This window comes from Mytilus californianus, unplaced genomic scaffold (genome assembly GCF_021869535.1).
Source record: "Mytilus californianus isolate M0D057914Y unplaced genomic scaffold, xbMytCali1.0.p SCAF_11, whole genome shotgun sequence".
NCBI lineage: Eukaryota > Metazoa > Mollusca > Bivalvia > Mytilida > Mytilidae > Mytilus > Mytilus californianus.
Genome location: NW_026262593.1, coordinates 71,240,134 through 71,268,050, shown reverse-complemented (window position 1 = coordinate 71,268,050; position 27,917 = coordinate 71,240,134). Strand labels below are relative to the sequence as shown.

Here is a 27,917-nt window from a genome sequence, read left to right as displayed (position 1 = left end):
AAACACTTACAGACTTTCCGAAGATATTTTTTCAACCTGAAATAGGTTAACTGATATATTGATATTCATTTGCATAAGGTCAATTTTTATCGTACGCAGCTCATATGTAAAAAAATGTCCCACAAATACAAAATCAACAGCTTTGATGCATAACAACTCTTAAACTGCACATGTGCACACTTATTATTAAAATGATAATTATGACATTTTGCTAATTTTTTTATACAACATTGGCTACAAGTATGGAGCACCAAAATGTTTGTCAGGTTGTGTATCCATATACATCTTTTGATTAGAAAACGATTTTGGTTGAAGGGTTTGTCCAATGATTTTTCAAAAGGAAATAGACTTTACAAATGTATAAAAAAAAAGGTTATATGGTAGCTCGAATAACTCAATCCCTTTCAGTGTCCTTTTTTTCCAAGCCATCGTAGAGCAGCAGAAAATAACGACTGAATTGTTCTGGTTATCAACTGTTAACAACTGGTAAAATATCACACTTTGGAATCTGTCAAAGTTGTTAAAACTGAACAATGGACAGAAGAATCGTCTAGTTTATCTTAATTTGCATATTTTAGATCATTAACAAAGATTTTTCAATATAATATTACAAAGTTTGATTTTTAGGGCTAAATTAAGGTCTTCTTGGCTCCTCTCCTTTGTTTTTAATTAAGCTAATGCTTTGTTCTTCAGACTGAAATACAATAGTGTAACTAACTTTATGTGATGACATTTGCCAAGTTAAAATGTATAATTTTAATTTAAATTATAAATGTCTTTTATAAAGATTTTATCGTTTTAAATAGGTTCTTAATTATGTAGGAATTACGTCAAACAAACCGTCCATTTATTCTATATTTATTTTGTTATGCATGATTGACCTTTATTGACTTTTTATCGATTTAGGTCACATTTCTTATTCATTTCTTTTTTCTGAATTAATAGTTCGCAAAATACATGTAAAATTAGTTGGGAGAACATATATACCATAGATTCATCATTATTCGTGGAATTCCAATTTTTTTGTTGATTTCGTGGGTACAGTTGAACCAAGAATTTAAATGATCAACAAAGTAGAAATTTTCTATAGGCTTTTGATGCAGACTTTGGCAAAACCATGAAGTAAAATATCCACGAAAATAGGTACTTACGAAAATTAATAAACCCAAGGTATATATAAGATACAATTAACAATTTGAATTTACAAATTGTTTGTCACACCTATACTTTAATGGTAATATTTTTCAAAACATTCCAGAATTTCACCCTATGACATAAAAATTTAATTATGCAGACACCTAGGTACAGTTGGTATATATTTAATAGACCTAAGTGTTTAAAGTTTTAAAAACTTGATCCTTATTCAACATAAGTAGTATTTTGATATTTAAAAAAAAATAATTTGTTTCATGTATTAAATTTATTTTTGAGTGGTTTGAGGGTATTATTTAACAGAAGAAACATACGAATACCACTGGTCAAGCATGAAATGGTCAAGCATGAAATGCTTACAATTTTAGAGCATTTGAGTTAACTTCCATTTTTAAGTTAGGCATGGGTCAATAATCTTTAGTTTTTGGACTTCTTGTCTTTTCATCTGTTTTCTTTTGGCCATAGTCTAATCTGTTCTTCATGTTTTTTACTGTGCCATTGGTATCTTTTTTAAATTTTCCACAAAAAAAATAAATCTTTGCTTAAGGAAGCAATCTGTTATTTAGAAACTTAAGTCTAAAAATTAACTGGATTTAACACATTAAATAAAATTTATATTTGAGAAAAAAAGAAGAAGGAATAAGTGAAAATTCAACACTATATTATAGATCACCTCAAATATACAGAAATGGATATTTTTCAAGTAGTTATGTGAATTTTACAGTAAAGTTAAGACTTTTTTGAAAAATATTATCTTCAGTAGATAAGATCAAGAAATTGACAGAAGGACTGTAAATACCGATATATTCTACTTTCGATTTTTCGTTGAGTATATCGATAAAAAAAAGCAGTCATTTTTTAAATTTCTTGTCAAAATGTGTTGTTATTTTTGGTTCATTTTCTTAATTTTACCTGATAAAATCAAATCGTGATATGTTTAAATTGTTAATAAATACAACTTGGTTTTAAATAGTTTGATCGTGACAAAATTGTACTGTTACATTTTTTAAATTTAAGCTTTCAAAATAAGTTATAATTGATTTTGAGGATCAAATATTAAAGTTTAGGTTTAAAAAAAAATAATGCCTTGGTTTTCTCAGGCATTTAAATTGTTGATATTTATTATATATCTGGAGACTTTATTATTTTTTAAGGTTATAAGTTTTACAAGACGCTTTAATTAATTTATTTATTTATTAAAATTCATATATATATATTGACTGTTAAAAGTGCTTTAAAGTCACAGGTACACTGACCAGTATTTATGATTCAATGTCTCAATTCTGTCCAATATATTTGTTTATTAATTATTAATCTGTATCATATTTTATAGATATTGTTTTTTACATTTTTCTTTATTGCTGTGTATTTAATGTGTGCTGTGTTTTACACTCTTTTTAAGGGGAGATAACTTCTCAATTTTTGCTTATTTTCTTTTTCTTTCAAATATTCATATTTCATTGAATTGAAGCCCTATTTTCTTCCTTAAAAAAGCCATAAACACCAAATAACTTTTAAAGTCAAAAACACAATTTGTGTCTAGCTGACCAAAGAAACAAACTGTTCTTAAATGGCTTTGGCCTCTCTTGAATTTGGAACTGCCTTAGACCTTCTTTTTTACTCTTATATCGAAATTGATTCAGATTCAAACTAATACAAATGTGGGTCATCAATTTAGAAAAGTAAACACAAAAGAGGTTAAAATCAGTGAAATATATGTATTCGGTAAAAACTTTCTAAATTAAACCCTGTTGAGTTTGAAGATATTTTTTGGTTTACACAGGTCAAATTATAAATGGGTTTTCCTTTTACTGTTGATTATTTATTATTTATGGGGTATGAAATTTCGTGGATTTCATGGGTGCAAGTAAACCATGAATTGAAATGTTCAACTAAGAAACATTTTCTATAGGCTTGTAATCAGACTTTGGCAAATCCACGAAATCAAATATTTAGAAATACACAACTTTTTCCACAATCCACGCAAATTGGTACCCATGAAAATACATAGATCCACGGTATATCTTTGATAAAAGAGTTCACTTTAGACAGGTTTTCAGTATAAGGATAACTTTTGTCAGACAGGTTTCACTGTTAATAAAATCATTTTATTATAGTGCTTATATATTTACATACAAATGAATGGTACTTTGGATTCATATAAATTTATTTTCGTGGGTACCAGTTTTCGTGGATAATTGATTTCATGATTTTGCCAAAGTCTACATTCAAGCGTACAGAAAATTTTTACTTTCTGAACATTTTAATTCGATGTTCACCTATACATGTGAAATCCACGAAAAATTGGTATACCATGAATCATAACAATCCATGGTATATCTGTATTGTGTTTAGACACTTGGAAACATTATGTCATACTCTTGTGTATGTGAAATCAATATATATCATAAAGCATCAAAATCGTAATTCTTGAAATAATTATCGTGAGGATAATGTATTTGAAAATTTCAAGTTTAACAAGAAAAGCTTTTAACATTTGACATTTTACTTTTATTGATTTTTAACTTCGATGCATTCCATTATCAACTTGAACATTGAACATTATTGGAAAACGATCAAATTATTTTAATCATCAAAATTTTTGTTTTTATCAAAATACTATTTTCATTATTTAGCTTACACATGGCAACTACCAGCGCATGCTCAAATATACTATTTTTTTAAGTGCATGTCTGAAAGTTAATTTTTTTAAACTGTGACATTTTTCATTTTCCGTCCATATTTTTTCTACTCTAGCCGTCCTATACATGAATGTTTTTACAAAAAGTAATTTACAGATAGTTTTAACAAATTTTGAAATCCTAGAAATATAATTATGTAGTTTCCATCCATATTTTTTTCTACACTAGCCGTACTATAAATAAATGTTTTTACAAAAATCTAATTGACACATAGTTTTTAAAAATATTGAAATCCAATGAAATATAATTATTACTTGTAGTGCATAGTATTTTAAAAGTTGTGTTCTTTATAAGAATACTAGAGTTATCTCCAATCTTGTGAGATTTTTCTGAGTTATCTCCCATCTGGTGAGATATTTATGAGTTAACTCCCTTTATACTGATTCTGTTGTTATTCATGAGCTTGTAAACATTTTAAAATCAATTAGATGTTATACAGGTTAACTTGAAATGTATAAAATGATTAAAAATAATCTTTAAAAATCTGTTTGTATTTGTTTATTCTTTGTTGACTGCTTTGAGGTGAATAAATTAAATAAAATGCTCCGCTGGGCGCAGCTTGATACGACTGCAGAGGTCGAACCCTGAACAGTTGGGGCAAGTATGGACACAACATTCAAGCTTGATACAGCACTGAATTTGGATTGTGATTAAACATTTGACACAGCATAGGTTTCTGACACAGAATGAATGTGGTCTAAGAACTTAAAAAAAATTAATTTAACTATTCAAACCATATCATTATTATTTGCTTTTATATATAAATCAGAAATAACCAATTTAAAATGGAAAATTTTAAAGAAAAAAAAAGGAAAAAAAAACCCTTATGATTAATCACCCCCAAACTCAATCCCAGCTTTCCCTTTGTGGTATGGTACCTTGCAGTACAATTTCAGAGAGATCCTTACACTTGAACACAAGTTATTATCTGGAAACTAGAAAAATGCTTGTTTTTTGGCCCCTTTTTTACCCCAAATTCCTAAATGTTTAGGGCAAATCCCCCAAACTCAAACCCAGCTTTCCCTTTGTGATATGGAACCTTGTGGTACAATTTCATAAAGATCCACACACTTACACACAAGTTATTGTCCTGAAACTAGAAAAATGCTTTTTTTGGCCCCTTATTCCTTATATTTGGAGGCAATTACCCCCAAAATCAATCCCAGCATTCTCTTTGAGATATAGAACACTGTGGTACAATGTCAGAGAGATCCATAGTCCATACACTAACACACAAGTTATGTCTGGAAGTTACAAAAATGCTTATTTTTTACCCCTTTTTGGCCTGAATTCCTCAACTGTTGGTACCATAACCCCCATAATCAATCCGAACCTTCCTTTTGAGGTATTGAACCTTATGGTAAAATTTCATAGAGATCTATTCACTTAAACTAAAGTTGGAGTGCGAAAACCAATGTGTCTTCGGACAAAGACGATGACGCCAACGTCATACCAATATACGACTGCAAAATATTTTGGCGGTCGTATGAAACCTGCTATGGCAAGCCGTTGTGGAATTTATTCCCTATTTATTAATATTAAAAAATCATTTATTAATATTAAAAAATTGATTTTTTAATATTACAAAATCATTTTTTTAATATTAAATATTCAGTCCGATTTATTAATATTAATAAATGAATTTTTAATATTAAATAATATGCTGATATTTTGATATTAACAAAATCATTTTTTTAATATTAAAAAATCAACATCAGTGTTACCTTAGCATTTAATATATTGCTATATTGCCTTAATCTTATTTGAAATGCAGACAATTTGGTCAACTGTTGCCTAAATAAAAAAAACCTTAATATTAAGTATACCCATAATTCTTCATTTCAGCAATGCATTGAAGCAAAAGAGAAGCGAAAGATACCAAAGGGACATTCAAACATCGAAAATAAACTCAATGCCATGGCAAAAAAAGAAAGAGACAAAAAGACAAACAACAGTATACAAAACACAACATAGAAAAAACTAAAGACTGAGAAACATGAACCCCACCAAAAACCAGGGTGATCTCAGGTGCTCCAGAAGGGTTAACAGATATTGCTCCACATGTGGCACCAGCTAGATTCCTGTAGTAATGAACACATTTTTACACTGTCATCTTTTATTTCTACGTCCAAGTTATCAAGTGGTCATCCTGTTGGTAGCTGGACAGCAGATTTTTCTTGTGTTCTACTTTTACAACATAATTTCTAGATAGGCAAAGTGGTAGATTTGTGCACAGTTTAAGTGGTTTAATTCCACTGCATTTTGTTCCTGTACCAAATTATGCTCTGAACCACGTGTTGTTTGTTGGGCTTTTTTTGAAAGTCCTTAGATAGATAGATAAAGTCAACAGTAGTATACCGCTGTTCGAAATTCATAAATCGATTGAGAAAAAAAACAAATCCGGGTTACAAACTAAAACTGAGGGAAACACATCAAATATAAGAGAACTACGACACAACAGAAACACAACATTAAAATGTAACACACACAGAAACGAACTATAATATAACAGTGGCCATTTTCCTGATGACTGTCCAGTTACAAATTAAATGCATATTCAGGATGAGAACATAATATATAAATATAGACCTTGCTTTGTACTACACCGCGAAACACTAAGACAGATTTTTTAACATGCTTGTTCGCTTGGTAAAAGTCTGCAGTAAATCACATCGCCCTTCCATGGCACATTATTTTGAATCGGAGCTGACCAATCTTTGTTTATACCACTAATTGACTCCTGCTTAGCTGAAAAGCAGCAAATGCCTATTTATAAGTCTTCCCAGCTTAGGATCAAACACACAACTTCCTGCAGTTGAGGCAAGCACGCTACCAAAAGCCCACCCAGGCGTTTTTTTATTTTTAGCCCTCATCAAGTCTTTGCCTTGTATATTTTTAGTAGACTGAGGTTATTTGATTTAAATCTTTAACATGATATAAAGTTGATTCGCTCTTATTCGTGGGATATCAATTTTATTGATTACATGGGTATACTGTAAACAGGGAAATTTTTACGCCGTCTTTTTTTTCGCGATTTACCAACAAAATCTAGATATGGATGTCCCGGTTTCCTATAAAAGTTTTTTTCATAAATGATTTGGAAACTGTACAGTTTTAATACATGTATTAAACTCAAATGATAAAACCCTTAAAAAATCCTTTCGTCGGTTCAGATTTAAAATTAGTCATGTTTGCTTGTGTACATAAACTAATCATAGATATTAGGATTAAAGACTCCAGGATAGCTCGAATCAAAAAAGGTTAAAAAGCCCAGGTAAAGTATGAAGTAGAAGAGCATTAAGGTCCCAAAATTCTGCAAGGTTTTGCCAAATACAGCTAAGGTAATCTTTTCCTGGGGTAGAAATTCTTAGTAGTATTTCGAAAAAATTGAAAGTTTTGTAAGCAGTTAATTTAAAACTATGACCATATCAATGATAATTCATCCCAACACAAACGCCCTGTCTACTGGGCTTGTGATACCCTCAAGGAGGAAATCTCCACTAGCCGTGGCATTGACCCAGTGATTGTAGATAAACTCATCATACAAAAGAACAATGACATTTGAAATACTTTTGATTTTAATTTTAGGCTTTAAGCTAAAAGCTTCAAAATATACATAAAACTTTAAATGTACAATTGACCTCAACTCACACTCACTATCTAACATACACATCACAAACATGTCTCATTAAATAAATTTAAAAATGCTTGTAAATTAAATAAAACTATAAAAATATCTACTTTTAAAAAAAAACCTTGCATCACCTGAAACTTTAACAGAATTATATTTTCAAAATGTCCTGCATTAAAATTTATTCTAACAACAATTATTATAAATTTTATCAATCCTGATTTTCAGAATCTAAAGAAATATGGGCAGTTACAGATCCAGTACTTTGAAAAAGGGACTCCACCAAGGCAACATTAGGAGTGGGACTTGTGAAAAGTCTACGCATTATGTATATGTAGCTCCATAAGGGGTTCCCTGGTTATTGGATCATAATAAGATACAACAGATTTTGTAGTAAGCCCTAACAAAATCTTGAATTCCCTCTCTAATGTCATTCTGATGATTTGAAATTCTGAAATTAAAATTTTTGTTTTTTGTTAGACACACAACGGTAGTACCAGCACGAGAAATAAAAAAAAACAACAGAGAATTTCAGGACAAGCAGCTGCCTAGATTTGATACAGGAATTCAGTATTTCAAAATTTAAAATCAGTCCATATAGAGGCAAAAATCATATTGGAATACTGAGTCCTGGATTTCTATGTAACAACTCAAGTCCTGTAAGATTTCATGGAAAATTTTCACTGTGCTGGAATCAAATTTTCAGTAAAAAGTTCTCTTATTTATCTCGTAAATAATCTAATTATAACTCAGCTGCAGGAGCAATCAGGAAGTTGATTAGGATCTATGGAACGAAACTAAAAAAATTTACAACGCTTGGTTCAAGAAAAATTCCCCAAAAAATATAGTAGATGTGGCCTTATCATGTCATGATTTTAACAACCCTGTAAACCTATAAATAACAAACATTACTCTTATTAATACATCATTTACAAATATTTTGTTTCAAAGTTAATTTAAAAATGAATGGATTCTCTGTATCATTTGTCCACTTCAGAACCTAAAGGATTATGGGTAATTTTATTGTCTGTACACAAAAATAAAAAGAAGGTCATATCCTTGGTAACATATCCATTGTTTAAGAACTTGTTAACAAATCAGAAGGCTTTGAAAATATTATCCAGAATGCATAAGTTTATAAAAATAGAGAATTCTAAAAAAATATTCGGATTTTTGGTGAAATTTTTGCAACTCAAACTTCTAGAACTAAATTTACAAATTTGATTTTTACAGCAAATCTGGAATACTTAATAATGTCTTAAAAAATGAAAGGGACAAGTCTTGTTTCCAAAAAAAAAAGTTTGTGATATCCTGAATTCTCTATGAACAAAGGGAGATAATGAAGATATCATTTTGAAATTACTCATAAATGCTCAATCTCAGTTTCAAAATAGGTCAAAATTGGTAAGGGTTATAAAACTGTAATATTAATCGCAAAATTACTTTGCAGAATTTTGATAAATTCATTGATAGTTTATACTTTGGCATCAAAGACTTGAAGAGAATCCAAAATGATTTTTTACAGTATTTTCCAAAAACTGTATAATAAAACTATAAGTGAATGATTCTTTAGCTATGTACACGATTAATCCATTAGTTCACAACACACATTTTTTATCACATTAATATTGCACATTATACACATATATATATATATACATATACATTTTTGTATTATGATAAATTAGGTTAAATACATTTGTCATTATTTGTAAATAAACAAATCATGGTTTTTACCAATTCAAAATGCATATGTTTTAAACATATAAATGAGCGTTAAATTCTATTTGGGGAGTTCGAATATTCTTAAGAGCTACCAACTGAATTAAAGGGATATTTGACTAAAATTTTATGATACAAATAAAAATGATTGCATCAAGTCATGTTAGCAAGTACAGCAAAAAGTTGATTGTCATGGGATCTTAAAATAAATAATTGCTCACATAAAATTCTTAAGTGTACTAGTTCAAAAATGTTGAAAAATAATTCTAGTGAAAGACCTTGTAAAAAAAACATCTGATAAAATCATGAAGGAGTAAAACATATAAGTAAAATATGTGATTCTGTCATATAAAATTGTCATAAAAAAACTGTCCATAAAAATGTTATTATAGAATTCATATGACCTTGTTAATGTATTTCTAAGACAGAAAAAACAGATTCCACTTGTACAAACTGCAACTTTTAATGCGTTTTTTGTAATGAGAAATACAAAAATTTCATGTAATAGTATTCTTTTTGCCTTAAATATACAAGATGATTTATTCAACTTACGATTGCAAGTACAAAAAAATTCAAATAGATTATAGTTATGACATTTTTCTCCCAATATTTTAACAAGAAAAGGGAGATAATTTTGATTACATTTCAATACTGAAAAAAACTTTTAAGTCTTTGGTATTATGCTTATGTTTATGTTTATGTATAAATGATATGTAAATTATAAAAAGTAATGAATTATGCTTGTATTTAATATCTACATTACATCTACTGTCTGTTATGAAATAAAAAACAAATATAATGTCATGAATTAAAATGAAATCTTTTAGGCCACACCAAATTATTCTGTTGTTCTTTGGTGGTCACTTTTATCTTACAAAGTAAGAACAAATGTGTCATATTTGAATATTTTAAAAACTATCATTAGGTTATTTTTATTAACAGAGGGGTTTATAAGACTTGAAGCCTTGAAAGATTAAAAATAATCATTTAAAAGTTGTAATAAAAATTTGTTCATTAAAATAAATCTAAAATTTTTGAACACAAACTTTTAATTAAAAGGAATTTCTCCTTTTTATTTTTCTGAATGAGCAACCTATATATAGGCTGAATAAAAAAATATTTCCCAATTTCTATTAGCACAGAGAGAAAATAAAAAGCACTTACTGATACAAATCAGAATTTCTTTACATGAAATGATTTTGTTTCATTTTGAAAAATTAGGAACAATGGAATCTAGTTAACATCAAATTCATATGGTGTGGCCTAAAAGAAGAAAAATTGAAACATTGTGTGATCATGTTGTAGTACAATATTCACATGTATTGTAAACCATGACAGTTTTGACCAGAGACTGCACAAGGTTATTCCAGAGGGTGCATAAGACTTGAGGGAGATAACTCCATTATAGTCAACACTATGATATTGTTATCTCCCTTACTTTAAGAATTAGTGGGAAAATAATTATAAAATCAATGGACTCTACCTTTAAATAAACCAAAAATCTTATTTTGAAAAAAAAAAAATTAATAATTGAGAAAAATGACCATATATATAGTTGGACTTCACTTAAATTTTGATACTTGAAAAAATGACCATAAAGATAAATCTCTTTAAAATAAAACCTTTTTCGATTAAAATTTTCATTTTTTGAATCAGTTTAATAATTTTGACTAAAAATGAACAGACCTCTTCAAAGAAAATACTGTCATAGTAACAAAACATGTGAATTAAACAATCGAAAAAACATAATACACAGACTAGACTAATGCTACGATGAATTTTGTTTAGGTGTAACTTCCTGTTCGAACACTGACTGTAATGTGTTATGTTTAAAGTCTGAAGGGGCGGAGATTTTGCGTTTTGGTGTTTCTACATCTATCGTGAGTTTGTTGAGGTCTTCTTTGACTTTCCTGCCAAAGGCCCGGCCAAGAGAGCCCTAAAAAGAAATAAAGATATTAATATAAATACATTTATAATTATTTAATAACAGATAATATATTTTTTCTAATACCTATTTTATTATTTGATTAAATCTATTAAATCAATCTTTTTTTTTCTTCAAGTAAAGCATGTTTCAAAATATCATGAAATTTTAGTATCTGATAAAAGATCATTATTATTTTATATATTGTCCTCTTTCTGGGCAACTTATTCAATGCACCTCTTTATTTTTTATTTTTCTGCCATTATTAAACATCACAGATGTTCTCTTAAAAGTGATGAAACAAAAGAAAAGTGATAGTCATATGAAGTCAATATTTTAAATGTCCCAAAATCTTGGGTGACGTTTGCAAATTCACAAATAGCAATAAGGTCATTTATATTGGCCAACAAATTTCTAACGTCTGAATCTAGGAACTTATTGAATTACTGATTGGCAAGTAATCAATAAAGCAAAATGAACTACTTGATACTATGGCAACAACTTGTGAAAAGTACAACCACATGACCTGAGGTGTAATCAAATAGCCAAGTTTCAATAAAATATTAAATCTTGTTGTACCATATCTATTGAATTCCTTGTAATATTATTAAACAATGGAACAATCCACATTGATTTTTTAAAATAAATTGAGTCCCTTGGGTCTTTCATCTGTTTAGATAAAAGAAAAGAGCCCCCCCTCCCCCCTCCCCCCCCCCCCAAAAAAAAAGCACTGATTCATCAATTCATGGTTGGTGTGGTCAAAACAGGCTTCACTGTGACTTTGAGATAAAGAACAGCAATAAATGCGTTGTTCCTTTGTTTTTTGTATGTTTTTTTGCTGTGCATGTACTGATTTTGTGTCATGGATGGATACCCAATATCCTTTGTTTTTCTATCATATTGTAAAATATTTCTGATGATTATATATTTCCTATTAACTCAAGATATTTTTGTGTCATTTTCGTCCAAAACACATCCTTTCTGTCCCTATAAATAGCGTAAAGTCTGTATGTATAAAAACTTACCCTGAAACTTATACGATTTTTGCTTCCGCTTGTGTCCAAATTTGGACCACGAAAAGACCGACCCAGAGTTGAGTTTCGGCCCATTGTGGAGAAGCTATTGTTTAAAGTGAGATTATCTCTGAAAAAGAAAATGGTTAGTGTTGTGTTAGTGGCACTCTTGTGGACAAACAACCAACAAAACATTGGTAAGGTGTGGACACATATTAGTGTACAAAGGTGGACACACATAAATGTTGAAATCAAATATTCTTGTGATTTAATACAATGATTATTGAATGAAGGAGACTGGAATTTTTATCATTTTTTTGAGTAGATTATCAGATCACTGTGTAAGAAAAGATTTTGTGTAAATATATTTTCAAAATTTGCTTTCAGGAACAGTAAAAAAACTAATAATTCATAATTATTTTAGTATAACTTCCGATAAATTTTGATCGCAAGATTTTATCTTAGAATTCTTCTTTTGTGTTTTTCTTTTGAATTTTATATAAATTTCATGAAAATAAAGTTTCATTTGTATCTTAAATGGCAACAACTTATTCAGAACATGACCTATGACCATGAAAAAGGGACTATAAAATGCTGCATACATTTTTTATTTTGCTGTATATTGAAGAACTCATTATTTTTTTACATGCTTTAAATTGACAACATGTGTGCATTTTAAAAAACAAATGAGATTTTACATTACAAATACAAATGAAAGATGAATGTTTATTTTTCCAATTAGTCTAAGTCTGCATAACTTATATATAAGAAAACCATTCAGTTGAACTTTTTGTATGGTATTTGATGAACCATGCTTCTTGTCTTCACTAGCAAAGAGTTAAGATCCGACCCGATCCTCTTAACCCTAGGCAGATTAAGTCAGAATTTGGGATCCATGAGGTAATGATTTCCATTGGTCGCAGTAGTAACTATTTGTATCCAATCAAAAACACCTTTAAGATTATCACATGTAAATGAAGAAAATATATATACAATATTGCCTTGTGCAGATTGTGTGAACGCTTCTTTATCCCCAAAACATATGACAATATTTAGTGACACTTCTAAAGTTCTTAATCAACTAATTGAAATTCTAGGATATGTTCCTCGTGCAATGTTTGAATGTCAACGTAAATATGCAGTTTCTGCTTTAAAGAAATTTGTAAACACTGGACACAGTCTTTTTATTTACCTCCAAACTAAAGAGTACAAGTCCTGTCATTGGTCAATAATGATGTAGTCGGAGTGGGAGTGACTTTTATCTGTCGCTAGATGGTACTATGCTCTATACACAAATTCTGTCTTTATCTGCCAAGGGTGAAATGGAGAGGGTCAGATCGTAACCCTTGGCAAGGGAAGATGCATGCTTCTCGGTCAGTGATATGATGCATGTTAATTGCAGGAGACACAGAACAACATGCCAGGATCACAAATGCTCTTTTGCTTAAGGAGAAAATGTGAACACTTACAAACATTTCATTGACAAAGATCACTTCAATGTTGCCAGGGAAACACATATTTACCTTGCTGGTTTGACTAGACTTTCTAACTCGGTTTTGAGATGCCGTCTAATGTAGGACTTTGACGGAGGAATGCCTAGAGCTGTTGCCAAGGTGTCAGCATTAAATTGAGGCTCTAGAACTAAAATAGCACCATGTACACCACTGTCCTTCAAATTCTCTGCATACTCCTATAAAATACAAGTAAAACCTAGAAATGGTGCTACAATAATTAACTAAATCAAAAACAGAAAGGGAACCAAAAATAAGTCAAATTAGATTATTGGAAGTATTGAACTGGTCAAACTAAAGAAATGTCTACCTTAACACATTACCTAAATGCCTGTGACTTTAAAACATTCAATTCTATATGCCTACATGGACTTTCTACCCCTGGAATAGATTACCTTAGCTGCCTTTGGCAAAATCCTTTGGAATTTTTGGTCGTCAATGCTCTTCAACTTCTTTCTTTATTTGGCTTTTTTTTTAAACATTTTTTATTCGTGTGTCACTGGTGAGTCTTTTGTAGATAAAATGCACTTCTGGTGTACAAAATTTAAATCCTGCGGCTCTTTTCACAAAAAATCTTAAAGAGTAAAAATACTCGTAAGTCATACACATTTCAGTATAACTTACGATCAATTTCAATCATAAGAATTTTTCTGAAAAGAGTTGCTGGTATCTATGATGAAGTTATTTCCGAAAAATTTTTATATCGAAAAATTAATTTCTACACTGTTCAGACAAATATGATCACTCATATATTCACATTTCATATTTGAAGTGTTTCGACTGTCATACAAGTGAAGAAGTTTAGCTAGCTATAAAACCAGGTTTAATCTATCATTTTCTACATACGGAAATGCCTGTACCAAGTCAGGAATATGACAGTTGTTTTCCATTTTTTTGACGTGTTTGAGCTTTTGATTTTGCCATTTGACAAGAAACTTTCCATTTTGAATTTTCCTTGGAGTTCGGTATTTTTGTTATTTTACTTTTTTCTAGCTATGTAAGTCTATTTTACTAGTTCAAGTCTCACATAAATAACCAATCAGAAATTATGCATCAATACCCTGTTGCAATTAGTGATAATTTGTGAAGAAATAAATCGGGGATGTGTCCATAGGACACAGATGATACCCCCTCTTGCATATAACTCAAGAATGGTAAAAGTGACGCTATCCAAATTCGTAATTTATCTGTGTTTTGTGGTAATGAGCATTGTGTATAAGTTTTATAACATTTGGATGAGGCAAACAACAGTACGAGAACGAAAACCAATTTCGGGACGTATGCACAGATGGACATACAGACAGACAAGGGTAAAAATTAATGCCCCTCCGTTATGGCGGGGACATAAAAAAAGAGCAAACATATAAGCAATGTCCAAATAAACAAGCATTCTGAGAGTATTGCATGGCAATACATAGTCCCCTACCGGTTAAAAATTAATTGTACTGGAACAAAATGCTAACTTGATCTATAACTTGTCATGGTGTAAACTATATAACAATTATCAAGTCAATATCTTCAAGCATGACATAAAAAAGTGCGGAAAACTGATAATTTAAGTGAATTTTCTAAGTCCAAGGACCATAACTCTGCAAAAAATCATCAAACCGAAACAAAATTCAAATTTGGTCTGTAACTTGTCATGATAAAACTATATACCAATTATCAAATCAATATCTTCAAGCATGACGAAAAAAAGTGCGGAAAACTGATTATTTGAGTGAATTTTCTAAGTTCAAGGACCATAACTCTTCACAAAAACATCAGACTGAAACAAAATTTGAAATTGATCTGTAACTTGTCATGATAAAATAATGTACCAATTATTAAATCAATATCTTCAAGAATGATGAAAAAAAGTGCGGAAAACTGAATATTTGAGTGAATTATCCAAGTCCAAGGACCATAACTCTGCACAAAATTATCAGACCGGAACAAAATTCGAACTTGATCTGTAACTTGTCATGATAAAACAATATACCAAATATCAAATCGATATCTTCAAGCATGAAGAAAAAAAGTGTGGAAAACTGATTTGCCGGACTGATAGGACAGACAGACGGACGGAGTGCAAACCTAAAGTCCCCTTCGACTTTGTCGGTAGGGGACTAATAATTTGATTAAACTGGTTCGAGGAAAGGTGGGTGTAATTATTTGTAATGGTAAAAATAATGCCCAGTTCAGCGCTCTATGCCCCAACCTGAATCTAGCACTGCACTCTGGTTGATTTAACAGCCTGAATATAAATCTGTAAAACCACATAGGACATAAGTTATTTTGTCAGTTCATCTAAAAGTAAAAGTCATATCTCCGCTGACTTTTTGTGTAAATCAAAATTTGAAATCATGAATTCAAATACTATAAACCTTTGTCTTTTGGGAAGAATACCCAATTTTACATAATTTACATGTAGGTCATGTAGGTCATACCTCAAGATCTATTGATTGTACCCATTTTATGACTCGTTCATTTGTCCAGACCAAAGGATCAGTGTCACCATCTTCACTTTTTGATCTTCGCTCAATTAGCACCTGAAATAGAATAAGATTTAACAAATTTGTACCATAACTGACCATGTGACCACTAAAAAGACCAGGATGTTGGTGAATGATTCTGAACATGACTTCGATCAATGAACAAAGAAACAACATTAACTATAAATGTGATTTTAGAATACTGTAAATTCAGAAATTATTGGGATGTTTTTATTAATGCGAAAAATGCGACATCATCAGATTCACAGTAATAACAAGAGTGCACACACTGAAATGTCTCGCCTTCTTTACTAACCATTGATATTATGTTGATAGTCCTAAATGAAAGCTTTACTACAACTATTACATAAACATAACATGATCCAAGAAAATGAAGTCAAGGTCATATAAACCAAACAAGAAATACATGTACACCTTACAATCATTCAATACACTAAATATAGTTGACCTATTGCTTATAGTTTCTAAGAAACAGACTTAACCAAGAAAACTAAACATTGACCAATGAATCGTGAAAATGAGGTCAAGGTCAGATGAACCATGCCAGGCAGACATGAACAGCTTACAATCCTTCCATACACCAAATATAGCTGACCTATTGCTTATAGTTTAAGAAAAACAGATTGAAACACATAAACTTAACACTGAGCAATGAACCGTGAAAATGAGGTCAAGGTCAAATAAAACCTGCGAGACTGACATGTACATCATAGAATATTTCCATACACCAAATATAGTAGACTTATTGCATATAGTATAAGAAAAAAGACAAAAACTCAAAAACTTAACTTTGACCACTGAACCATGAAAATGAGGTCAAAGTCAGATGACACCCACCAGTTGGACATGTACACCTTACAATCATTCCATACACCAAATAAAGTAGACCTATTGCATAAAGTATAAGAAAAACGGACCAAAACACAAAAACTTAACTATAACCACTGAACCATGAAAATGAGGTCAAGGTCAGATGACACCTGCCAGCTAGACATGTACACCTTACAATCATTCCATACACCAAATATAGTAGACCTATTGCATACAGTATAAGAAAAACAGACCAAAACACAAAAACTTAACTATAACCACTAAACCATGAAAATGAGGTCAAGGTCAGATGACACCTGCCAGCTAGACATGTACACCTTACAATCATTCCATACACCAAATATAGTTGACCTATTGCATACAGTATAAGAAAAACAGACCAAAACACAAAAACTTAACTATAACCACTGAACCATGAAAATGAGGTCAAGGTCAGATGACACCTGCCAGCTAGACATGTACACCTTACAGTCCTTCCATACACCGAATATACTAGACCTATTGCTTATAGTATCTGAGATATGGACTTGACCACCAAAACTTAACCTTGTTCACTGATCCATGAAATGAGGTCGAGTTCAAGTGAAAACTGTCTGACAGGCATGAGGACCTTGCAAGGTACGCACATACCAAATATAGTTATCCTATTACTTATAATAAGAGAGAATTTAATATTACAAAAAATCTTAACTTTTTTTTCAAGTAGTCACTGAACCATGAAAATGAGGTCAAGGACATTGGACATGTGACTGACGGAAACTTCGTAATATGAAGCATCCATATACAAAGTATGAAGCATCGAGGTCTTCCACCTTCTAAAATATAAAGCTTTTAAGAAGCTAGCTAACGCCGCCGCCGCCGGATCACTATCCCTATGTCAAGCTTTCTGCAACAAAAGTCGCAGGCTCAACAAAAACTTGCATTTATAATTTCAGTAGTGACTTTTCTTCATAAAGTTTTTGCAATCGCATTATTGAGATTTCACGTTTTTGTCAATTGTTAAGGATTCACAATAGTTGCATGCACTAGTTTCTGAATTTTCAGTATGGAGAATAAAATAATGCGTTTCTTGAAAATGCTAGTTCTTCTTAATATGACACCAACATTATTTGTACTTAGTGTCCTTTTTGTTGTTAGGGATGAGGGATGGATAAATACTCTGCCACGTCCAATCTGTGTTTATTTTTAATGTTTTTCTGCTTTGTATCGATCTGATGAGTTAAGCCTTGTCAACTGATTTTTATAGTTTGTTCTTATGTTGTGCTGTTACACCACTGTCCCAGGTTAGGGGAGGGTTGAGCACTCACAAACATGTTTAACCCTGCCACATTCTGTATGTGCCTGTCCCAAGTCAGGAGCCTGTAGTTCATTAGTTGTTGTTGGTTCATGTCTGTCATATTTGTTTTCTGTGAATTGTTTTTTTATAATTTAGGCCGTTAGTTTTCTCAATTGAATTGTTTCATATTTTTAATGTTGGGGCCTTTTATAGCCAACTATACGGTATGGGTTTTTCTCATTGTTGAGGGCCGTACGGTTGCCTATAATTGCTTACATCCACTTTATTAAAACTTTGGTGGATAGTTGTCTCATTGGCAATCATACCTCCTCCTTATTTTTATATTATCACATTTTTGGGATATATAAGCATTCTCTAAAGGCAGGTAGCTGAAAAAAAGCAATAAATAGAAGTTCAAGAGCAGAATAATCTAAAATATTACTGTTATGCTGCTATTGATAAGGAAAGAGACAATATGTATTTGATGCTAAATTCACCTCATCTTTCACAATAATTCTTTAATTAATATATTCTGGCTTCTGCAAGACCATAAACAAGGTTAAAGGTATATTGTAACCTATAAAAGACCAACAGTAATCAAAATGTTAAATACTGTAAATTCAGAAATTAATGCGATGTTTTTATTTATGCGAATAATATGACAGGGTTATAATCGCAAAATTTTAAACTTGCATTTTAAAATTTTGTATATGAATTAAACAGGACCTTTTTTCAATATTGCAAAAATTAAAATCGCAATAATTAATGCACGCAATAATTTCTGAATTTACAGTATTATACTTTTTATGCAAACTTAACAAAACCATGTACTTTGAATTCAATTCTTTTCCATCTTACCTCTTTATCAAAATTTAACCTGCGTAGCAACTCAACGGCATGTAATACACTAGCTTGGTGAAACTTCCGATGTATATTTAAATGTTTTTCCATTTCTTTTTTAGATAAAATGTTCAATATTCGTCCATCGACAAGATTATTTTCAAATTCACATTTATACTGAGACAGTCCTAGATCTGGTATCCATCGATGTGCAATCCACGTGTGATCTAATCTACAACTTTTGGGATATTTTCTGAAATAGAAATTTCATAAATACTACATCCCATTAAAAAAATAAAATGCTCCGCTGGGCGCAGCTTGATATGACCGCAGAGGTCGAACCCTGAACAGTTGGGGCAAGTATGGACACAACATTCAAGCTTGATACAGCACTGAATTTGGATTGTGATTAAATATTTGACACAGCATAGGTTTCTGACACAGAATGAATGTGATCTAAGTACTTAAAAAAATTTAATTTACCTATTCAAACCATATCATTATTATTTGCTTTTATATATAAATCAGAAATAACCAATTTAAAATAGAAAATTTTAAAGAAAAAAAATGAAAAAAAATTCCCCCCAAATGTTTTGAACCCCCTTATGATTCAACACCCCCAAACTCAATCCCAGCCTTCCCTTTGCGGTATGGTACCTTGCAGTGCAATTTCAGACAGATCCATACACTTGAACACAAGTTATTGTCTGGAAACTAGAAAAATGCTTGTTTTTTGGCCCCTTGTTGGCCCCAAATTCCTAAACGTTTAGGGCAATTACCCCCAAACTCAAACCCAGCTTTCCCTTTGTGATATGGAACCTTGTGGTACAATTTCATAAAGATCCATACACTTACACACGAGTTATTGTCCTGAAACTAGAAACATGCTTGTTTTTTGCCCCTTTTTGGCCCCTAATTCCTAAAATTTTGAGGCAATTACCCCCAAAATCAATCCCAGTCTTCCCTTTGTGGTATGGTACATTGCAGTACAATTTCAGAGAGATCCATACACTTGAACACAAGTTATTGTCTGGAAACTAGAAAAATGCTTATTTTTGGCCCCTTATTCCTAAATGTTTTGGGCAATTACCCCCAAACTAAATTCCAGCTTTCCCTTTAAGATATGGAACCTTGTAGCACAATTTCAGAAAGATCCATACACTTACACATAAGTTATTGTCATGAAACTAGAAAAATGCGTGTTTTTTGCCCCTAATTCCTAAACTTTTGAGGCAATTACCCCCAAAATCAATCCCAGCATTCCCTTTGTGATATGGAACCTTGTGGTACAATTGGTACAATGTCAGAGAGATCCATACACTAACACACAAGTTTCGTGGTATTGAACCTTATGGTAAAATTTCATAGAGATCCATTCACTTAAAACTAAAGTTAGAGTGGGAAAACCAATGTGTCTTCGGACGACGACAACAACGACGCCGCCAACGTCATACCAATATACGACCGCAAATTTTTTTGCGGTCGTATAAAAAATAAGAATATACCTCATTTATTGAGAAAACTAACGGCCTAAATTATGACAAATTAGTTTAAGAAAAAACAAATATGTAGTGTTTCCCCCAAGCATGTTTAGCATGGATAGACGCTATGCCCTTTTTAAATGACGCCATGCCCTTTGTTTGTCTTAATAAATGACGCCATGCCTTTTTTCACTTCTTTGGATGACGCCATTGTCTCAAAAATGTCCTTTCTTCCTGTCTTCATGTTTCTGACAAGTTTATGACCCTCAGCTAATTAAAATTTACAACAAGTGTTATAAATTTGTGATTACAGTTAATCCGCTTATCGCCATCGGATGGGTCACTAATCCATTAATTATTGATTGATTGTTGGTTGCTTAACGTCCAGTGGTCCGTTAATTATTAATAAACCTCATAATTGACCACCATAATAATTTTCCCCAGTAAAATCAGTCAGTCGGCATTTTAATTTCAATATTTCTCAAGGCCAACGACCACAATTTGCAGTTCGTTTGTCCAAGGATTTGTATAGTAATACAAATCCTTGGTTTGTCGTAGTTTCGTCGTTTGTTTTCCCCCAGACAGTTTGCTTTTTAATTTCAATATTTCTAAAACGATCACAATTTGCAGTTCGTTTGTCATAGTTTTGTCAAATAATCGTATTTTCGTGATCTTTGGTATAAAACGTTCAATTACGATTAAAAAGATAGAACTATATTCAAAACGTTCAGAAAAGTTTTCACGAGTCAAACAGGTGCTTCCTTTACTGTTTACGATATACTGCGCATGCGTGAAAGTATTCCTATGAATTTATAGATACTAAAACGTAAAATACGAAATAAATGTAGCTTAAAATAAATGAGAGAGACAAATATAGTTCTTACTAAGCAAATCAAATTCAAAAAATGATAATTTACTGCCTTTTTTTAAAAACGAACCAATCCGAAGATGAATCCGGATTCATTCTGAATTTATTATCTACTTGTCACTTCCCGTTTACATTTCGTTTGTAAATGGAAAGTAAACGTGATCAATTCTCGATTAATTTACAATATACAGTTTTTAGAATCGTTCCAATAAGAATATGTACAAATCCTTGGTTTCAACTTTATAGAAATGAATTCTAAATATCGATCTAAACGCTTTATAAGGATAATGATTATGCAGTGTAATAGTCTTACAAAGTTCTACAAGTTCATTTATACTGTGAATCCTGGTTTACAAAATAGGGGCCCAACTTTGTTGATCAGAACTGTCCCCTGAAACTAATTGAAGTGAAATTTTGAACTAGATTTTCAGATCTTATATCCTAATCTTCATATTTAAGTGCCACATCAGTCAAATCATGTAATTACTGCCTAGTAAATTTATGCCTTAGTCCTTCAAAGTCTGCCAAAGATGTATAGCTAGTAATATACATACATCCTTGGTCCCTTGCTGTTACCCGAAATAATGTTGATTTTCATCTTTATTTAAAGATGCATATACAATATTATTTTGGAACAATACACTTGCTATCTTGAGTTCTGATTCTATCAACACCTGCCAGTCCATACTTTACCAATGCAATATGATAATTTATTGCCTTTCTTGTTTTCAGCATACTGTAGGTGCCCTTTTGTTAATTTTCCATACACTGTAGGTGCCCTTTTTATAAATTTTTGCGCGCTCTAGATGCCCTTTTTCAATTAAGTTGCCATGCCCTTTTTGTGTGATAGGGGAAACACTAAATATGACAGACATGAACCAACGACAACCAGTGAAGATAAAATGAACCACATCTTAATTAATTTGTCTTGCCCAATAAATAACCCAAATAATTTTATCCTTATATTTGTATTCTACGGTGACCTATAGTTGTTAATTTTTGTGTCATTTGGTCTCTTGTGGGGAGTTGTCTCATTGGCAATCATACCACATCTTCTTTTTTATATGATGGCTACATTAACACCTGAAGTCCCAGTCAATGACAAATCGTCAATTAATTATTCAGAATTAGCTCAGGATTTACATATCTTTAAGATACTAAGCTACAAGGTTTGCTCTATCATCCAGAGAGCCCAATCAAAATCTTTGATTTGAGACATGATTTAACTATGTATTGGTTTTCATAAATATAAAAAGAGTACCACTTGAGTGATGCTGTGGGATCATCTTGACCTTGGCGTTAGATGTGTGTTTTTTAATTCAACTTTTTAGATCTTCCAGCAAATGAAAAGATGAAGAATAGCAATAAAATCACAACTTCTTAAATATATCATTTTATTTCCTAACATTCATGGAATTTTATGGAATTAATTAATTATAAGACTTTACCATTATCTCAATTTTTAATATCAGATATAAAATTTCTATCCCCCTTTTAACCATTTTATTGGCAAAATATTATAGAAAAATAATATAAACTTACGCATCTCCTGGATTTCTCTGTTCCTCGATAGCCAATCGAATCTTCTTCCGATGCATAGGATTGGTTATACATAAGGCTGAACCAAGCTCTGAATCACTTAAACCAAGTAACACCTAAGCAAAATTACAAGAAAAGACATTATATAAATATAAGCACAATTTATTTTTGTCAATTTTACATGTATTATAATTTGGTCATAATTCTATATCAGAGGGCAGTACATATGTATTATTACTTTAAAAAAACTAAGATTGATCATTTTGGGTTTTTTATTTCTTTTTATGACCTCCCTTTACCTGCATATCGATATCTTATAATAACTCAAATCATGTTTATCTTTACATGTTCTAAATCATTAAGGGCTATTCCATTAAAATGTATGTGGGAGGGTAGGAAGGGACTTTCAAAATATCCCTACAACCAAGAACCATTTTTTAGATAATTTTGCATAATGGTAATAGACGCATACAGTAAAAGACCCATGACCCACATTCAATAATTAAACTTCCCTTCCTACCCTCCCACATACATTTTAATGGAATAGCCCTAAATCAATATTCAAAATTTTTTTAGAATAAAATTGAGAATGGAAATGGGGAATATGTCAAAGAGACAATAACCCGACCAAAGAGCAGACAACAGCCGAAGGCCACCAATGGGTCTTCACCACAGCGAGAAAATCATTCACCCGGAGGTGGTCCTCAGCTGGCCCCGAAATAAAATTGTGTACTAGTTCAGTGAAAATGGACGTCACACTAAACTCCAAAACATACAAGACTAACAAAGGCCATAGGCTCCTGACTTGGGACAGACTAAAAAAATGCGGCGGGGTTAAACATGTTTTGTGAGATCTCAACCCTCCCCTATACCTCTAGCCAATGTAGAATAAACAAACACATTGTAATATGCACAATAAAACTCAGTTCAAAAGAAGTCCGAGTCCGATGTCAGAATAGGTCACAAAAGAAACCAAGCAAAATGACAATGATACATAAATGAACAAAGGACTACTAGCAGTTACTGACATGCCAGCTCCAGACCTCAATTAAACTGATTGAAAGATGTCGAAAACAATTTCTAGATCATTTTTCATTTTTTAAATATTTTTTTTTCTTCAGATAATCAGTTTAAAAGTCATCACACACCCTAGTTTCAAGCTCTGACAAAAATTGTGACATCGGCAAAATTACTGCTCCTTACATAACCTTGACATCTCAGTCCTGTATGTTTTATTAAAGTATTTCCCTTGAGTGACCCCCAAAATGGTGAATTAATCTAGCTTCAAAGTTATTTAATAAAGACTTTGCTGTCATCACTTTTTATGCATGTTAACAATTACCTTGCCACTTTTAACATTTTCTGCACATGTCTTTCCATACATGGGCATGTTAATGACAATCTCTAACCAAGCTAACACCTGATTGGCTTTCCATGTAGACATGTGACAACCACGTGACTGCTCCACTAACTTTAGCTTATCTTGATAATTTTCTGGATTTAACAAGGTTATTCTTGAAGGCGAGGGAGAATCTGAAATGTAAACAATAAAATAATAATTTTTTAAAGTTAATGTTGGGCCATTTGGATATGGTGAGCTTACTTACCAAAAACGTTCTTCATTCGTCTGAAAGGTCATTTTGGTTTCAGGATGCCAAATCAAATACTTTATACATGTATTTTTTTTAAACAGATTAGACCGTTGGTTTTCCCGTTTGAATGGTTTTACACTAGTAGTTTTTGGGGCCCTTTATAGCTTACTGTTCGGTGTGAGCCAAGGCTCCGTGTTGAAGACCGTACTGTGACCTATAATGGTTTACTTTTATAAATTTTGACTTGGATGGAGAGTTGTCTCATTGGCACTCATACCACATCTTCTTATATGCTTACATATATAAAATGAGAGGCATAGGGTATGTGAGCCTCTAGATTCTTTTAATTTCTTTATGCTAAAGCAAAATATGTTTTTTTCACATTGCTTGATCATGAAAACAGTAAAACCAGATCAATGAAATTCTTTATATAATGAAAAACATACAAGTAAATCATTATGAATATATGATGAAGGTCTGGATGGGGGTCCTTAATTCTGTATTTTATAATTTTAAGCCTTTTTCCTATTCTTTATATTTTCTAGCTCATTTTCTGCATTTATTTATCAATTCAAAGATCTTAAGTACAAATATCAAGAACAGAATGAAGGTTTAAAGCACCAGCTTTACTGTTTTTAGAAAAAAAATAGGAAATACACTGATTTTTCTTGAAACGTACATTTTCTAACTATTGTTTTCTGAAAAAGCAAAATTGTTGCACTGATAACAATTTTAAAATTATCAATTGCATACCTAATGTAAAACAACATATTTGTTTACTCTTAACAATGGCCAATTATCAGTTTTTAGAAAGTGAAATTTACTAATTAATCTGATTAAATCTTAAAATGCAAATAAACACTTTGAACCTGTCCTTCATGTGACTATGAGCTGATATAAGTATATAGTATATATATTAAAAACTAAGTCATTCTTTGCTCATTGATTTGGCATTATAAAAATAATCTCTTTAGGCTGTGTATCATAACCTTGATGTATAGAATTTGGCGTTACACCTCAGCAGACCAAACACAATAATGGCGCAATCTCCGTCTGCTTGTCAACTTTGTGAAACAGATACAAATATTGAATGGAAATGTTATGAGTGCGAAATATTATTCTGCAATAGCTGCAAAATTAAGATTCATTCCAAGTTAAAAATTTCTGACAGTCATCACGTTTTAAACATTAAGACTTGCAGAGAGGACGATTCTGAGATATTTAAGAGGGCGGAGCTAAAGAACAAACCATGTAAGAAGCATGCAAAACAGAAGAGCATTTTCTATTGCTGTGAATGTGATGAAATGATATGCGCGGCTTGTTTACCGGAGTCACATTCAAATCACAAATTCCAGGAGATCGAAGAAGCCTTTGATGAAAAATTGACAGAAATAAAAAGTATTCAAGAAAAAACGGAAAAACAATTTGAGATTATGGTAAGAGATGCAGAAACATTACAGAAATTCCTTTCATGCTTAAATGAATATTATAAGGTTGAGACACTAAGAATAAATTTGAAATATGTAGGTTGGCAACAGCTTCTAAAACAAAAATGGAGCAATTTAACGAGTACTCTACAAGTTTTGAAAAAAAGAGCAGATGAAAATATTTCAAAAGAGAAGTCTTTGTTGCAGGAAGGTAAACAAATATTATTGCATAGGACTGAAAAAATTGACCAGACACTGAAATCGTTTCAACCTGAGGAAGTATTTAGCATTGTAAAAGAAATGAAAAAAGAAAATATTCCAATTTATAACACAAATGTTGGAAAGCGTTTATATTTTGTCTCCAACTCAGATTATAAATCAATACATGTAGTAGAAAAGGACTTTATTTCACAATTTGAAATTATGGAACAGCATGTCAGCACAGATTTTGAAATCATAGGGAAGTATGTGCTTGATATACCAGGAAAACTTGCTGGCTTATCTATTTGTAAGAACGACCATACAATGGCATGGATATACAACGATCAAAACATACTACGAAAAATATACCTGGCTGAAAATGGTATTCAGACCATAAAAGAAATAAACGTTGAAGTCCATGACATCTCATTGGACCAAGAAGGTACTCTTTACGTTCTTGTGAAGGACAATACTGATATTAAGATATTCAAAAAGAAGAAAAAATTTAAATCCTTTCTCAACATGTCCCCTTACTTTCCAATAAGCATCCATATTAATAAGGACAATGAAATAATAGTAGGTCTTATTAAGGATAAAGAATGTAAAGTCGTGGTCTTATCGAAATTGGGAGAGAAAATCAACTCACTTGAATTAGATACAGAAGACAAGAGAATATTTACATTTCCACACAAAATAACATCAAATATCAATGGGGACATTTTGGTGGCTGATTGTCAACAAGATAGCGCTGGGAGAGTGGTAATCATAAAAAAAGATGGCCATTTCAATTTAATTTCCAATGCAAATGTTATCATAGAAGACTTTTGCCCTGGAGATATAGCAACAACTTCAACTGGTCATGTCATTGTCATAAATACAAAGCACCATAAACTATGTATTTACACCATGGATGGTACTTATTTGACTAATGAATATCTTAGTATATTTAAAGATTATTTATCTGAGAAAGAAAGAGATGAGACCACATGCAATTTACCCAAACTTACATCAGACATCTTTGAAAAATTTAAAGAGACTGAAAAATACTTTTCTCTAGCACTTTGTATTGATGCAGGCAATAATGGCCTCTTACTAGTAGGTGGTGAAACAAGGAGTACAGAATTTATTAAAAAATCAACAGGTTTATGTGTTGTTAAACTAAAATCTTCTGATGCAAGTGCAGTAAAGTAAAGTAAAGTATGCTGATAGTTATAAGATATTAAAAGTAATTATAAATTTGTTGTTTTACATCTGTTTTATTTTTTAAGTGGTGGTGGATGAGTGGGGGGATTTCAGGGGGTAAATAAATGCCCTAGCTTCACCAAATGTGAGTTGTCTCTCTTAGGTGTAAGAGTTGTCCTTCTTGAATAGGTTTCAGAAGTATTTTCTATATATATATGTACCATAGTTCATACGACTTTCTGTTGTAAAAAGTGTGAGGTATCAACACATACACTATGGGCGTATTAAAGGACTTTTGACTGGTAAGCCAATCCCACAACAGATAACCATCACAGTTTTGGATGTTGCTACTGATTGGCTAATCAATCAAAAATGAGTACGAAAGTTTCGACAATTACACCAACTTCGTTAGTCTCGGGCAGATAGTTGTCTCATAGGCATTTATACCACATCATCTTATCTTTATACATATTTGATTTCAAACCATACTGCATCAGTAAAACATAAAATTTTATTTTAATTAATAACTT

At 31.5% G+C, this 27,917-nt stretch overlaps 1 protein-coding gene across 7 annotated transcripts in view; it reads right to left on the bottom strand.

Moving 5' to 3' along the window:
* Positions 1–7,414: 7,414 nt before the first annotated feature.
* Positions 7,415–27,917, bottom strand: part of LOC127720633 (kazrin-like) — an 83,305-nt gene continuing 62,802 nt past the window's right edge. For 6 of the 7 annotated variants that reach the window (XM_052227320.1, XM_052227319.1, XM_052227324.1 and 3 more), the window contains exons 8-14: positions 24,328–24,518; positions 22,989–23,101; positions 19,116–19,350; positions 16,085–16,186; positions 13,668–13,834; positions 12,157–12,274; positions 7,415–11,143 (exon numbers count right to left, since the gene is read on the bottom strand). In XM_052227320.1, coding sequence (XP_052083280.1) covers positions 10,976–11,143; positions 12,157–12,274; positions 13,668–13,834; positions 16,085–16,186; positions 19,116–19,350; positions 22,989–23,101; positions 24,328–24,518 — 1,094 coding nt within the window. In that variant the 3' untranslated portion in view covers positions 7,415–10,975. The remainder of the gene's footprint in view (positions 11,144–12,156; positions 12,275–13,667; positions 13,835–16,084; positions 16,187–19,115; positions 19,351–22,988; positions 23,102–24,327; positions 24,519–27,917) is intronic. The other variant, XM_052227321.1, reaches the window with a different exon arrangement.